Raw genomic sequence first — 17,275 nt, 5'->3', positions numbered from 1 at the left:
CCCTTTCAATTCTGATATATCGAATGTTCGAGGACGAGATTTAATAGATCAGATAGTAATGAGACTCGTGCAGAGGCCGGTATATCCTCCTCCTCCTCCTCCCCCCCCCTAAATAAAATACTCGTCACTAATAGGATTTCTTCTACAATTATTTTTTTCTATTGAAATTTTCTCTCACGCATTCAAACACATCATGTTAACTCTTAATTAATACAAACCACTTATGTTAATTTAGGTATAAAGCCTCACGGCGGGTGGCCTAGTCGTATTAATCATTAAGTAAAAAATAAATATGTAGATACTGTACATATATTGTAAAAAGACTTAATAAACGGTTTATCATGTAATGGGGCTGGTGTACGGCAATGATTGGATAAATCAGTCTTAGAAAGCTCAGTAGCACTGACCGTGGTCACTAGAAGGATGGGTGGCTGTCCGGGAACACCTCCGAAAAAAGTTTCCATTTTTCAAAGAAAAAAAACGGGTGTAACTGGAAGTTGGAAGATTTGTTTCTGGAAAAATACAAATAATCCGTTGAAACCGAAAGGTTAACGGTAATAGAGCAATTCTTTTTAATTTGGTAGTGAGGGTACTATATTTGTAGGATTTCTGAAGGCTGATGCTAGGTCATATCTTATGCTAGAAAGAAGCTGTACTGCTATTGTCAACTTTACTGTGATAGAAAACGAAACCAGAACACCGATATAATAATACAAAAAAAAATAAACGGGAAAACCAGAACGGGTCAAACATAAAGAATAGCATATTGTGCTTCTGGGGAGTAAAGTATTTTCTGATTCATGTGATTACAATCCTCGCTTCCGGCTGGAGTAATAAACTCGCCTGAGTGAGAATAGTATATTTCAGGGTGAATACACTTGGGCTCGGACGACAATGTCACGCGACTAAAAATCCTTAAGGCACTGGTCGTGAACGATAATTTTCCGTAGAGATTTTGACTTTTTCGAGTTCGAGGAAGGGCCAATACCAATTCACGGACGAGGAAAAACAGCAATCAGTCCCGAAAACTATGTCACTCTTTAGAAGCACAATATAATGTTTTCTAACTGAAGATTAAATTCTCATTCGAGGAACTGGAAACTCTTTATATCTGTTACTTATCTTCGTTTTTTGCAACATAATTGCAACTGGGAATTGATTGGAAACACTTACTGAGAGACTGACTTTTCCCGCGGCCCTTGGCTTCGCCGTGGGCCGCCAACTTCACACTCATAACAAGCCCCTAATATTTGTATTGAAGTATTCTGTTTAGAAATCACTGAGATTATTATAATTTGTTATCACCATTCATTTCATTTATGCTTGCGATTGTGCTCGTGATTATGCTTTTATAAATAGAAAAAAAAATGAAAAAATAACATAAGGGCATCAACGTCGCGGCCGGAGTGGCGCTAGTAAAGTTCAAAATTGCAAATTCATTTACAATGAAACCATTCAAATCAATTTCCCTCCACCTAAGGCATCATATACATAGAAAATCTATGGAACTGGTTCCTGTTAAGACACCCACCATCCAACTCCACAATGTATTTCACGTGAATTCTCATGAATATTCAGGCGCGAGAAAGCATTTCGTTCTCCGCTTATTCGCATCCTCCGACGCCACTCGAAGACTAGCCCCTCAGCCCTTGCAATTCTGGACCTATAGACATGATTCGTTAAAGTGTCCCGTTGCAAATTTTCATTCCTCATCTCCTTCACAATCTTCGTCATCGTCCCTTTTGTCTTCTCATGTTGGTGCATGGCAATTTCGTCGTACCCTACCGCGCGAATATCTAATAAGTGCCACTACGAGTAAAGCTCTAATAAGTGCCACTTTCGAGCTTCGAGTGTCCACCTGCTCCTGATAGGCCAGGGTAGGTAACCTGGAATCCATTTTTATTTCCCCACCCATCTCACTGCTGTATCGGGTCATAAATATTGAGAAACGCGGTTTTCCACTCATTCTTATATACATTTTTCCAATATATTTGTGGTAACTAGAATCGATTTTACCTTTATTCTATATCCGATTATTCGACCCCTCCTGAGCTTTTTTTTCTATTTTTTTTCTATGATAGGTTTTTTATGAGCGTTGAAAGCTTTTATAATGTATCTGGCTGGTTTTATTAATGTACGCGGACGGAAATAGTTCAATAAAAATTACGCGAAAGGTCCGTAATTCCGAAGTGAGAATAAAGGTCCGATACAAATTATCGAAGAGAGTAAAAAGTACGAAATTCTGTGCAAAAATACGTAACTCATCTGCGGATAATAAATATATTTATGAAGCGTTTCGTACTTTTTAGTGGAACTTCACACATTTTTATTAGATCTTTATTCTCGTTTGCGAATCACAGAACTTTCTCATATTTTTTGTTGACCCTTTTCGCTTCAAGTATTCGAATGAATTTATGAGGAAACAATGGCGCGAATCTCGATTCGTCACTTGGTAACAGATATTGTGACTGTCTGCAATGATATGAATCTTGCAATTATTGAATTTCATTTGAGAGTCAGTTCATCGACTAATACAATTAAGGAGTTTTGCCTATCACGATAAATATTCTGGTCATTTGTCATGTTATTCACTTCATCATGCGTGTTCACATTTTCTGAAGAGTAACTCGCACTTAATTTTCTTTTTGGGGTAAAAAAAATAAAAATCTACGAGATCAGCTTTCCCCTTATTTTTGTAGTTAACTCCCCCAGTCACTAGTAGATATACAAATACATCAGCAAAAAAATGGAAAAGAATTAGAATTAGAGTTTACAATTAAAGAAAGAGACAATTAAACACCAGGAATCAGTTAAATCCCAGTGTAAATAAATCACGTAGATTTAATATAAAAATAAAAGAACAAAAATTAAAAAAAATCAAAATAAAAGAAATTGAAAACGTGAATTATGTCTCAAAAAACGTAAGTTACGGGTTTCAAAATGTACATTATGATTTCTAAAACGTTATTTATAGTTTTTAAAGCTACTACTACCACTAGTTTTTTTTGTGTGTATAATGAAAGAAAGAATCCCCAGGTGATAGCAAGTGATCCGCAGGTCGTCGCAAAAATGAATTGAAGGAGAAGAGCTGGTGAGCCCCGTGACGTAATAACGTTTCTGACTAATCCGTGGGGTCTGAACCTTTTCTTTCTTCCGCCCACTACAGTTGCTTCTGTTCATTACTGTCACAACTCGGAGACGATGAACATTGCGTTGGCGTGTCTGACGTAAGGTGTCCAAAGAGCCGCAGCATCAACGCTAAATATTGTTCCAATGCGCTGGCCTGTGCTTACCTTCTTCATATGAAAGACGGGAAATTTATATAGCGTTCCACGTCTTGTGACGTCACAGGAAATTGTTGAATAGAAATGCGGATTAGGTAGGAAGCGAACCAGGATTATTCTCGATACGACTCCACAAGAAAATTTTACTGTTAAAATTGATAGTCCACACGGAGAGAAAAGTTCTTAAAAAATTACGTCTCGATTCCGTCATCTGCCAGTCAAAATAATATTCAGTAAAAATTATGAGAAAGTTACGCACTTTTTCACTGCATTTTCAGGAGTCCAGCACGTTCAGCCTTTCTTCACTTGAAGCCTTTCCCTTATCTCTTAAATAATTAAGATTTCAATTCAGTCTGTTTACATTCAAGGAGTTCTACACTTCGTTACAACTTCATTAATATTGATATTGTATAGGTGATTCTGGCTGAAAGCCATTTAAACATTCTTCTATCCTGTACTGATATCTGTTATTTATCTATTCAGAGGTCAAAATGGAGCTTGAGGAGCTCATGGCTGATATCAAGAAATCTGCTAACAAAGTTCGAGCCAAGTTAAAAGGTACGTTGCATAATGATGATTTATCTATCGATTGCAATCGTAAACCAATTTAATCGCTAATCAATTCTGCTTTTCCATGTAGTCATAGAGCAAAATATTGAGCAAGAGGAACACACGAACAAATCATCGGCCGATCTCAGGATACGCAAAACTCAACATTCGACATTATCCAGGAAATTTGTTGAGGTGATGACAGAGTACAATCGAACGCAGACCGATTACAGGGAACGGTGTAAGGGCAGAATACAACGACAGTTGGAAATCAGTAAGTTATTCTATGTTTCATGTTACTTGATTTTTTTATGAAGTTTATTCATTCATTTCTTGATGTATCGTCATCACTTCTGGCGATCGGATAAACATTAACGAAGGCTTAATGGAAAAGTACCCTTATTGCTAGCTTCAAAATTCCTATTGTTCATGATTGAAATTGAACTATTTCGTTCTATAAATAATGAATTGAAAAATAATGAAGACTATTAGATTGATTTTTATTTGCAAATTATATGCATCTTCATGATCTGCTGTTAAACTCCTTTGGCATCATATCTGGAATGCGATATTTTTATTTTCAGTTGAATTCTCTTCGAAAAATTTTTATCATTTGATGTTAAAAAATTCTATGCTTAGTGTAGTTTGAATAATATTTCCGCATTGTATGATTGTTAATCCTCTATCACAGAAGTCTTACAGAAGTCTTCACCGAAATAATGTGGAAAATCTCCCCGAATCTTTTAATTTTTTGTATCTATTACCCAACTTCCTGAGTATCACCTTTATAACTTCAAATTTATGCACTCGCTTTCTATTTAAATCGTAATTTATTCCCATCCCTCTGATCCATCTTATGTTCATACAACTTTTTCAATGTAAACCAATCATGAACTGAAAATTCACTCCTCACTATTCATTATCATAGAAGAATGAAACATTCCAACGTAAAAGTTTTCAAGTAGTCAGCGAAAAGATGAAGGAAATCATTATGATTTGCATAAAAACCTCCATAAAAAAATTCTTTGAATTGACAATTTCACTCTAGTTATTCGTAGCTTTCTGCACTCAATTCAACATTTTTTTTCTTTCTCAGCGGGGAGAACTACGACTAATGAAGAGCTCGAGGAAATGCTTGAGCAGGGAAATCCTGCAGTATTCACGCAAGGGGTACGTATTAACGATATCGCCATATAATATGAGAAAAAATTGTATTCTATTTTATAAGATATGCGTGGACGAGTCAGATTGAAATACTAAATCTGGGCAATCTGAGAAATCACTGTAGAGAACTATAAGATTTTCTTATGAAACAAGGGAAATGAAAAAAATTTTAAAAATGGCAAGTTCGGGATTTTTTGAACAATTTTCCAAGTAATGCATAAACAATACATTTTCCACCATGAAAATGTTCTATTATTAAGCGAGAAGGTAACAAATTCATTCACATCTATTACATATCTATGTCATGCCTGAAATAATGACGTAATGAACCCAAAATTAAAATATTTCTGATTATTTATTGATGAATAATAAAATTTCACAAAAATGATAACTTTCCACTAAAAGTACTTATATTAATCAATTATGATTTTTTTACATTTTCCTTGCATCACTTAATTGACGACTTTGATGACTGAAAATAGTCTATAAAAAATATTTAGCTGTTTTCAACCGAAAATATCATGTGTCGACAAAGAATTTATGAATAAGAATAGAGTCGATTTAGATGCGATATAATGTTTTTTCTTTGACTTATTAGATTATTATGGAAACGCAACAAGCCAAACAGACACTTGCAGACATCGAGGCACGCCACGCAGATATCATAAAATTAGAGAACTCCATCCGGGAACTGCACGATATGTTCATGGACATGGCTATGCTAGTTGAAAGTCAGGTAAGTTGACAGCTCAATCACTACTCTTATTATCATTTTATTATAATTAATTAATTACGCAAATATAATTCTTTGTATCAATTCGGTCTTCAACCGGATACAATGAGGAGAGAGGCAGAATGATAAATTTTATGCAATAGAGAGGATCTCATGATTATATCCTGTGTCTCTGCAATTATGTAGCACATTGATAAATGATTTAATGTTCTGATATTACTTAGTTATCTTGCCTGAGGGTAAATCAATAAAATATCGATTTACTGTGGTAGTAATGTCGGTTTTATAATGTGAATGGAATTGACATCATTTTGTAGAAATAGTTTATAAAGTCAGCACGTCACAAAAAAATGTTGCAGACAAATTCTACTGTCTTGAAAATTGTGCACAAGAATTTGTCAATTTGTGCGACCATTCTTCCTAATTATAAATAAAAATAGTAAAAGCATAACAAAAATTTCTCACATATTGTGCACTGTCTACTCATGAAAATATTGCCCAACTGACGTGAGACACAGGATATGTCATAAGATCTTGACTTGGGCAACTCAAAAAGTTGGACATCTACAGGAAGAAACAATTCATGTTAATTAGCATTTTTATTCCGTCCTAAATATAAGACGATATTTACAAATTCTAGCAGAATAAACAGACCTTTTTAAGAAATTGCATTAGATAAGAAATATTAGACAGTTAAAATTGTCAACGACCACCTCAATTCCCAAAAATATCTTCTCCTCGAGAAATAAAAAAAAATGCCCTGATTTTGTCAATTCGATACATTCAAATGACGTTTTGCTGCCCCTGACCATATCTGCAGTTTATTTTCAAAGTCAACAGCGTGAACCCGTGGTCCTGGTATTTTTTTTATATTCACAATTTTATTTTCACGTTTTAATTACGAAAATGAGTCGTGGCGCTGCTCTACTGGCGATGCTAACCATTTATGTCTAAAAATTTTCCCTATATACGAAGAGAGAAAAAGAGAGATGGGTTTTATCTTCATTACAACGAATATACTCGCGTAAAAAGCTGAAAAAAATGCTGTTATTTGAAATTGAATCATGCAGACGTTGAATGAAATCCCTCTCATCTGTTAAAAACTTTTCTCTCAGTATATCACTCTGTAATCTGCAGATGTTAAACCTCACGCTTCGAATAAATACACAAAAATAATAAATAGAACTCTTCCGGAAAATTAATGACAATTGAAACAATTAATAGACTAAATTGCATGTTACGGTAATAAAAGTCAAACTCTTGCATGATAATTGATATAATGGATTGTTGAATATGTATGTATTTTAAACTAACACATTTGCCTTTGTGCCTTGGTGGGGTTGCGCCGCGTACGAAAAACAAAAAAATAAAAAACTAAATCAGGGCGAGATGATCGATCGTATTGAATACCACGTGGAACACGCAGTCGACTATGTGCAGACGGCTACACAGGACACCAAGAAAGCCCTCAAGTATCAAAGCAAAGCCCGACGGGTGAGTCCCGCCCAAATTTATAAAAATTTATTGAGTTCATTCACATCTAATTGGTCACGTTTTTTTTTCCTCATCTACCTTTGCACTCCCACCTCCACACCTCCATTTCCCTCTTTTGATTTTTTTTTTGATTGACCTGTTTGATTTCATTCACCACAACTTTATCAAAAATTTCTCTATTTTCTATATTTTTTCGTTCGTCATTTTTTCGATCATAACTAAACTACAATAATAACTGTGATAAAAAATAATAATATCCATGTGTGTGTGTAAAATGCTTGATGTAACAAATCTACCAAAACTATCATTCATATTAACAAAAAATACCGAATGCTTATAAATATATCTACATACCTTCGATACATGTAAATATGTTTATATGCATGAATTAACGGAAAAAAAAACTCTGTGTCTCTTTCCTGTTAACATGATTGTGCTAATGTGTGTCTCGCCTCTGTCCACTACTGCTCTGTGATACAACTTTTTTTGCAAATTATCCAAAATTGATACTCTAAAAATATTCAACAAAAATAACGCGTCACTGAAACACGTACTGTAATTGTTGTAATTGGTGTACCATTTTCTGTTAACATCACTGTATGGGACAAACGCCTCTGGTCCAAATCATCCAATAACTCCTTCTCTGTCTATCTCTCTTTCGTAAATGCAATCGAAACGGTTAAATGTTTGGTGTTACGCCTTTCGATTTTCTCAAAAAAAAAATGGAAATATTCGTTTCGTCTCGTCGCGTTTTGCTGTCTCGCTCGATCTGTCCCTCCAATTTCCCCATTCCTGATCTTCCCCAATCCACCTGCTGGACGTGGCAGGGTGATATGGTAGACAGCATAGAATACTGCGTCACCCAAACTGGCGATCACGTTGGATCAGCAAGGGGAGAGCTGATGAAGGCTCAGGAGTATCAGACTAAAGCTCGCAAGGTAATGAATACCATGAAAAGTGTAGGACAACTGCAGTGGGAATATCTTCATCCCAATTCCTTAACTAACATTTCCTCAAGTGCTATTAATAAAATATGCTTAATCGTTTTATTACGGAATTCGGTGTATTCCTGATGATCCTTTCCGTATTTCTTCATTCATTATTGAAGATCAAGTGTGTGATGAAGAGATAGGATTATTCATTGACGTTCAATGGTAGGAAAGTGTGGTCTCATGTTAGAGGGGGACAAGTGATGTGTAGAATTGATTGCGTCTCGTTTTAGAGATATTACGATGATTATTTATTGATAATAAATATGAATAATATCGAAGTAAGTAGTAATCATGGAATATCGAATGCACAGTCCAGTAGTTATATGCACGCCAGGTCCATTTAGACACTGGTAGAATTTTTCGTATTTGATTATTCCGACGAATTCGAAATCTACTCGCATGATACAGTAAATTTCTACTGCCATTTTTTAGATTTATCATTAGAATAAAGAAATATTGTTAAGTCCTTTTGGATAGATTTGCTGCTAGTGATTTTAGAAGTTTTAAGAACTTTTCTATTCCAGATGTATTTGGAGAATAACTTGTAACGGATTGGGATCATCCAATCCGTTGCTTTGATCAATGTCGAGGGATTGACGGGGACTATCGTCGATGAATCGAGGAGTCCAATCCCTCTTTTCTGTCATCCAAACATTAATCAACAGTCTCAGTTTCTTGTGAACATGATGGTAAGCTGTCCTCGATGGAGAGACATTGGTCAGCATCCAGGGAGAATCCAGTTTCATGGTTTTTCGGCACGTCCAGTTCAAGACTAAGAAGTGTTTGGCAGCGCAAGTCTTGTGTTAATTATGACAGTTCTTGGTGCTGACCTGGACGTGTTGAAAATCAGGAACCTTCTCAATATGATATTTAAGTAACGAATGGTCCAAAGATTCATTGAATTGTCTAACACCACTGCCCAAATGGTGTGGCAGATGTCCTGATCAATGTCTGGACATCGGAGACTGCTTATCACGACGTTCACAAGACACCGTAGGGCTGCTAATCAATATCCGGATGACAGGAAAGACATCGAATTGCTCCATTCTGTCATCGACCATTGTCCTCTTCAATCCCCAGACTTTATAAAAACGACTAATTGGATGATTCCAGCACGTCGCAAATTAATTAATTTTGTGTTCAAATAATAATATTGAAGAAGGTTCTGAGTGAGGAAATTATGAAATAAGAAATATTCAAATTCAGGAATGAATCGACAATATTATCATCATAGCCCCGCTTTCTTCATATTTTTCCAGTGACAAAAATTTAATCTTGACACTTTACTTCACAATTCTTGACTTTTTAGACAAATTAATAAAATTCGGCTTGATTAGGCTACTTTCAAAATAATAATAATATATTTAATGCCTGAGCTATCGAAAACAGAACACCTTTCCCCGCATGCAATATTGCGTTTTGAGTCTGAAGTCAGGGTGACAAGTACGTGGGGGACGGTAGTATGTTTTCCCTGGCGACGGTGGTGTTCTCCTGCACGATACGAAAAAACAAAATTTTCTTGTAAACTATAACACCATGCGAAGATTGACATCTATTGTTCGATTTTTTTGTTTTTTTTTCTGTGAATTCTTTGTTTAATGCGAAATTTTTTACCAGTGTATGGCATGAATTAAAACACACTTCCATGAATTTGGAAACCAAATAATTTGACTTAATTGAATAAACACGATTTAACAAAGTGGATTGTTTGATGCTTCACGTTGTGCGGAGAAATCTTCATTTACCCTCCAACACGAACACAAGCACTGCATGAAAAGGCACATGGTCCCCATGAATAATGTACGTCAAGAGCATATGAAATCAGACACATTTGCTTTAGTAATTTACTATTGTAGTGCTCTCTCGGATACATTATTCGGATTATTTCAGGCCTGCATATTTACATACACACACACACACACAAAACTCTGACAAATCTTATATCTTATTAAAGTACTTCATGCATGTAGAATAATATAGTGAGAACAATTACCAAGAAATACAATTTTTTGCTTCTCTTATTTCAAAATTTTATAATATTTATTTTGAATAATTCTTTGCTGCTTTTCCTTTCTTAAGTCTATATGTTGATGAAAATTGATGAATATATATTTGATTAATTAATGAATATATAGAGATAATGATTCTTTACGAAACTTTACGAAGACAAAAATTTCGATCACGTGAGATAATCCATCAGATGAAGGAAAATCATTTTCTTGGTATTTTTTCTAGCTGTTCCAGTACTACAAACTGTTTTCAGAAGTATTTAGTAATCCACAATTAACTTAGTCCCGATATTAACGCCTCGTTTTATGCGACCATTTTTCTGTGCTTTTTTTTGTCCACAGAAAATGATCTTCATCGTGATCTGCGTCATAATAAGCGCCATCATACTAATCTGCATTGTGATAGGGTGCCTTCCATCAACGTCCTAAACGACCTAATGGAATGTAAAGAGAATAATAATACTAATTATGTAATAGTTGTATCAATAGGTGTGTGAGAGTAAAAATAAGTTATTACTTGCGATGCCCAACTGCAAGTTTTCGGAAGATAAAAGTTAATAGGCAAGAGATTAGTAATGAAAAGGTTGTGAATAAGAGCTATCAACACTAACACGAAAGGAAAATGAAAAGGTGAAAATAGTAATTGCAGATGATCATCAGACATTATTAGGCTGAATAGCAGATTAACAATATCAATCGCACAGTTCAATGCCACATCATCTTATAGTAATTGAAAATTCATAAATTTCGATTGATCGTTCCATACGTATCACTTGATGTTATTTGACTCAAACACATTACAAAGGTTCCAGCGAATAATTCAGTATTATATTCCGTCATTTACTATTTATTTTTATTTTCAATTCCATTAGTAAGTATATCACACTTCTCAAAGATTCAAGCTGAAAAAACATGCTCCAAATAGATATCAAAGTTAATTTTATGGTAACGATCAGTCGAAAATAGATTTACAAATTATTTTATGAATATTCTTCAACGATAACGTAATACTTCAGACCGCAAAAAAAACCATTGCAATTATTTTTGTCTCGGGTCATTACTTTTTAAGTTTGTAAACTACCTCCATTTAAATTTGGGATTCCTATTCCCTTAAATTTTCATACTCTCTAGTCATTTCGAATATTAAATGACATTAGGCGTTAAGCCTATCAATCTTGAATGTTTATCTATAAAAATTAATTTTTATTGAAGGCTTTATGGGAAGTTTAATTAAAAGTGAAGGTGAAATTGGTCCTTACTGTACGCATATAAACACAATTTGCAGAGAATCTGTTGCAATGATTTTGCTAGTCAATAACTCAACATTCTTTACGTCCTCGAGTCAGCCCTCAAACTCAAAATCATGTACAATTAGTTGATTATGCTTTACATTTACAAAATCATCAACTGCCAGATTGAGTAGAAATTCGTCGCCGAAGGGATTGTCGTTCAAGTGAAACGTAAATGCCAGGTGTAACGGGGGGGGGGGGGATTCCATGGGAAATGAACGAAGTAAAAATCATATCGGCGATTTTTCCTATGGTTGCACATAAGTTAAGATGACTGTTGAATTTTTTGCACATTTTCTAACTCATTGTATGAGTCGCCATGTTTTATTGTAAGTTTTGTCTTTAAACAGCTGTAAGTTTTGTAAAAATTAACAATTCCAATTGTCGTTTTTTTTAAATAAATAAAATTAGTTGATTTTTACGTAAGCTACAGGCTTTTGTATGAGTTAAAAAATCTAACGAAAATTGAAAGATCATCTTAAGTCATGTACAACCCCAGAAGACATTAGCAATATGATCGAGGATGGTGAGGGTGTTGATCTGATCGAGTTCTTATGGAATTTTCCATATGTCAGACACGTGCTAGCCAACTATATTTACATATATTCCGTACCGAGAATTAACTCATTACAAGTATTAGTAATCAACAAAAATAAATATTCACAAATTATTCGAACAATTAAGCCGCTCGACAGCAACTCAAACGCTCGACAACAATTTGAGTCCTCAATTCGATCATCTGGTAGTGTCGTCCACACGTTATTTCTACCTTTTAATTGAAATAACAAAACTCAATGAATAGGAGGTGAGATTATAGTCGATAATGCGATCGCCTTGAGCTTACGTCGATTCAAAGAAATGCGAGAAAAATTAGGAGGAAAAAATCTCATTTGTTATCTTATTCTTATTTAGTATTGCTCATACGCTTTACCAACATCAATGCAGAATGAAAAATTAAGAACTAATAGTTGCACCACTAAATTCATGATGCTATCGATTAGAACGAGTGTATTAACATACCCACAATGCCATGGACGATCGATTCCCACTCTCTTTACACAATTGTCATAAAAAGTAACAAATTCCGAACATCCAATGCTTCATAAACTTCTCCATTCACCGCATCAAATTAACAAATCCGCTTTCTTCTGAATCACAGTTACCCACTTCGAGAAAGAGATAAGAATATGGTCAATTAACCACAAAAGTGTTAACAGTGATTATGGAATAATTGCGACTCAAATCATAAATATAATTTATTTGATGATTTAAAGTTTTTTCAATAACTTATTATCTCGAAGTGAGTATCTTCATTATTGGTGATTGGTGAAAATTGATTAGGACTGATTGGAGATGTTTAAAGAATTATTAATTTTGTTCACAGAAACTGATCTTCATCGTAGTCTGCCTGACGGTAGCTGTCATCATTTTGATTATTATTCTTGTTGTCACATTGAGATGAACGTCACATCGTTAATTAATGAATTGATGATAATTGTTTGGCAGGAACATTATAATTGCATTAATTATATACTAGTTAAGATGGCAGGAAAAGTAGATAATTCATAAAATTAATTAGCTTAAACAATGAACACATTCGTTATCACGAATGAAGAACAAGTGGATTGCGGGTAACAAACGGTTTTCGGTAAAAAAAAAACGATAAAAAAATAATAACAAGTGAATGAATGAGGCGAGTGTACTTAGGTTTTTCACCCACTGATGACTGCCAAGTGATACAGTATTCATTTTTCAACTTAAAATTCTGTAGGAAAGTGTTGAGAGATCGTCATTTAGTCAATATCTCTGGAACTGCTAGATGTAAAAAAAAATTAGATTTTTCTCGTTAAAAATGTCACGTACTCTTAACATTTCTCTCTAAACTCACTAGTTTCAGAATTATATTCAACAAGATGATCTATATTCACTACAGAAATAATCCAATTATTATTATTAATAATAATTATGAATAATAATAATGATTTTAGCTTTTCTTGATAGTTATAAATGCGTTTGTCTTTCTTCCCAGTTATATCCGGTGATATCTTTACATTATTCAAAACAAAAAGTACCAGAAATACGCAAACCCTTTGTAGGTAACAAAACTAGTTCAATATTTCTAGTCCGAAGGCTTGAATTTAGAAGAATCGTGAAAAAATGTGAATTCATACATTTTTCAGTTCATTTTTATATTCCAGTATTTTTTATTTCAATAAATACGACGATGAATTACGTATCCTGGCAGTCGGAAATAATAAGTAGCGAAGAAGGAAATAATTTAGTTAGACTACTCTTTGCATAATTGACAAACCGATGAAAACACGCCAACATGAAACAACGTCTTTGTTAGTAAATTAAATATATAATGCAATTAATACCATTTTGGGCTCCCATTGCAATGGTGGACCCTATCGAACGCGCTGTCACTCTACCAATATTACAATGTAAATAATGATTATCATCATAACCGATTTTCTCACGAAAAATTCAAAGAAAATTAGAATGAAAATACTTGTAGACACAAGGTAGACTCTTACGGTAGATAATTTTAAGGTAAAATGTGAAAAGAAAGGGAGAGTGCGCTTGTAGATTAGCATTTTTGGGGGCTAAATTTAAAGAGAAAAATAATAGACCACAAAAATTGATCTTCGAAGATAAAATTCATGATTAATCATCAGGTAATACTCCATACCTTAAAAAGGACTAATAAATAATAAATTAATGATGAACAACTATTTAAATAATTTCTAATCATACAATATTTCAACATAATGGAGAACGTGGTGAACAGAGTGCAATAATTATGGTTGACGATGAAATAGTATAGTTTATATAAACTAGTTATCATAATGTATAAAAATGTATGAGTTAGTATTGTAAAGCTACGGGTTATTAAGGCGCGTTACACCTTGGACTGATGGAAATTGATGGAGAAATAATGAGCAATTGAGTGATAATTTCGATCGATTTCATGCAAGAATTAAGTGAAGAGGAAACCGATGATAACATTCGTATTGTCATTCCGTGCTAAATGGGTTCAAGTGCCAGTCTGAGTAAGTATCGATGTGCAACTGTTTCAGTGTTATTCTTGTGATGGCTATTGTCTTTAATTGAATCTTTTAGTAACCTGGATACACAAGTCTAGATTTTTTTCACAATCTTCAATAGTATATTACCGTCACCACGGCTTCCCGCCGCGGCGTCCATCTCTGTTTGGCCTTTGCTTTTCCACTAATCGATTATCGATTCTCAACTAATTTATTATAAAATTACATAATCAATTATATCCATGAAATCCGCCATGTTCGATTAGTGACCGGTGTCGCTTTTATATAGAATTTCGATACAAGTCCGACGGGGTAGAAACAAATGTAAAGTTAGCCGCCCGAGACGACAATGGCGGCTGCCAATTACATGAGTTAAAACACCCCTTCACCCTTGTATCCCAACTATATTTTTTGTTAGTGACGTTACGTTCAGCTAGTGGTGAACTACCCCATTTTCCGTTTACTAGTAATGGAAAAGTTTGTTGATTGATCCGCTGATCAATAAAAAAAACTCATTGGCTGCACATCCACCCCCCTCCCCTCGCTCTCCGTTTTCGCCCCACCACCGTCACCGGAGAGGGTATATAAGAACTACCCCCAGACATCGGAGCTGATAGCTCTGAAGATGCAGATTGCAATGTTTACAAGACGTCGACAGAACGCTCACATAAAATGCAATATCCATCGGAAAACTAATAATATAAATAATCGAAAAGTTTCTTCGTCTAAAAGTTTCCACATTTCGTTAACTTCAAAACAAAAATATCATTTTAATACGAGCTGAACGTAGCATCAGTGACAAAAATAAAATTTCCGTGACATTGAGTGATGCAGTACATGTTATGAGCGAATAGAGCCGCCAAGTCATATCCGCCTGATGGTTGTAGAATGATTGTGATAATGAGGGGTTTTAACAAGAATTATCGGGGACCTTTTCAAATGGATATTTTTTACCTTCTGATTTCTTGATCTTTCCTTTCGTCGTGATTCGGATTTGCGATAAATAAGAAAGTGAGAACGAACGAACAGTTGTTGATAGCTGATAAGTCGTTAGTCAAAGTTATTGGATATCTATTGATTTTTTTGCGGTTTTTAAATCTCCCAAAAGGTCGCTTTTATTCAACAGTTTCTCTATATGTTGTAGTCAGTCAATACTATTGAATCATTCACTAGCCGGTCTAAATATCCAATCGGGAATACCAAGTAATAAATATCCAGTCCGTAATATCCAAATTTAAATGATCCATTTGCCAAAAAATATCCAAAATAAAATGTCCGCGGATAGGAAAAACCAGTCCCAAAATATGCAAAAATATTCGTTTCTTCAATTTCGATAGTCGTTAAGCTTCTATTCTATTCAACCGCGTTGAATCGATTTTTTACTTTATTTTTTATAAATTATTCAGGCTGACCTGATGTCACACCAGGGCGGACCCCTGAATATATATCATATAGGATTCACCGGTGGTTGGGTAGGCGGACAAGGCTCGTATTCGTACCTTATCGTACTTTTATGGTCCTCGGCCCTGGTGTGAGATCAGGTCCACGTGAAAATAATTCACGTTGTAGCAACCTGGCCAGGGTCAGCTTATCCCAATCGATTGAACGGTATCCTGGTGGGACACGTCTGGGGACTTGCCTCCAGGAACTAGAGAGCTACCGACTCCTCAACACGCGCTAAAACAGAGGATCCCAGGAGCGGTCATGTGCAGCGACGACACTGGTGCAGTTGGAGGTCAACCAATTTTCAGACCCGGGTACGAGGAGGGAAAGTCAGGACTATGCCAAGGACACAGGAAGGCTGGTGTCAGGAAGACAAGTTGCTTAGAGAGCTACCGAGAGGAGTTTGATGCTCAATGCGGACCGATCCCGAAGTGCCAGAGCTCCTGTAGTGCAGACGTTTATATATGCAGACGATGTGTAGAGTGGGGGTAGCGTCACGTGACGTAGCGCTAGTACCTCCCCACTACAATGGCACCGTAGCGCCACCGTTCAGAAGGAGGAACTACAAGCGTAGGCAATGTAACGAAGACTACAACGTCAAACAAAAATCCTGAATAAAATCCGATACAAAACTACACCAAAAAATCTCCTCTGCAAAAAGATGCAACAAAAACCAAGAATTTCATGCTAAAAAATAATCATCGAAACCGTCCGTCGAAGAATCAATGGCCCGGACATCTTGGATAAGACAAGCTTATCCGGACCTGATCAGACCCGATCACGACTTTCTCAGCAATATTGCCGATCTTTCTCTTTAAGTCATTTGATGTATTGATTTAATTGTAATTTGATGAATTTGTTTACTGTGTTACGAGGAAAATTATAATATTATTTATCTTTATTTGTTCTTTTTTATTTTGAAATTTTTTTATTTCATTTTATCTTTTGGTATTGATCATTTGAGTTCTGGATGGTTTTGAACTGGACATTTTAGCACTGGTTTTGAGGGGGAGGCTATTTTTGATTGGATATTTAACCCACCAATCGCCGAGATATAGATTGACATGTAGGATAGCACATACCTGTTACATTGAATTTAAAAGTACGTCATTCTGTATGGAAGTGTATCTTGTTCTTTCTGTATTTAGGAATGAGCAAAAACAGTTAGGGAAATATTTCCAAAATTTATCGAGTATTATATCCTTAATTATTTTATGTCGCGCATTAACTCTTTATGCACAGCCCTATTCAATCTCATAAATCTGCATTTG

At 35.1% G+C, this 17,275-nt stretch overlaps 1 protein-coding gene across 11 annotated transcripts in view; it reads left to right on the top strand.

Moving 5' to 3' along the window:
• Positions 1 to 17,275, top strand: part of LOC135161568 (syntaxin-1A) — a 55,787-nt gene that overhangs the window by 26,659 nt on the left and 11,853 nt on the right. Inside the window, exons 4-11 of one of the 11 annotated variants that reach the window (XR_010298811.1) lie at positions 3,768 to 3,842; positions 3,925 to 4,107; positions 4,930 to 5,003; positions 5,596 to 5,733; positions 7,114 to 7,224; positions 10,568 to 12,319; positions 12,899 to 14,567; positions 16,131 to 16,905. Coding sequence is in view for 6 of the 11 variants with exons in the window: in XM_064119259.1 (XP_063975329.1) it covers positions 3,768 to 3,842; positions 3,925 to 4,107; positions 4,930 to 5,003; positions 5,596 to 5,733; positions 8,052 to 8,162; positions 10,568 to 10,654 (668 nt within the window). In the remaining 5 variants the exon portion in view is untranslated. Of the gene's footprint in view, positions 1 to 3,767; positions 3,843 to 3,924; positions 4,108 to 4,929; positions 5,004 to 5,595; positions 5,734 to 7,113; positions 7,225 to 8,051; positions 8,163 to 10,567; positions 12,320 to 12,898; positions 16,906 to 17,275 lie in introns of those variants that run through there. The other 10 variants (XR_010298809.1, XR_010298812.1, XR_010298808.1 and 7 more) reach the window with 10 other exon arrangements.

The sequence above is a fragment of the Diachasmimorpha longicaudata genome, chromosome 4 (genome assembly GCF_034640455.1).
Source record: "Diachasmimorpha longicaudata isolate KC_UGA_2023 chromosome 4, iyDiaLong2, whole genome shotgun sequence".
Taxonomy (NCBI): Eukaryota; Metazoa; Arthropoda; class Insecta; order Hymenoptera; family Braconidae; genus Diachasmimorpha; species Diachasmimorpha longicaudata.
The sequence above is the reverse complement of the archived record's forward strand: the minus strand, read 5'-3'. Positions and strand labels throughout refer to the sequence as shown.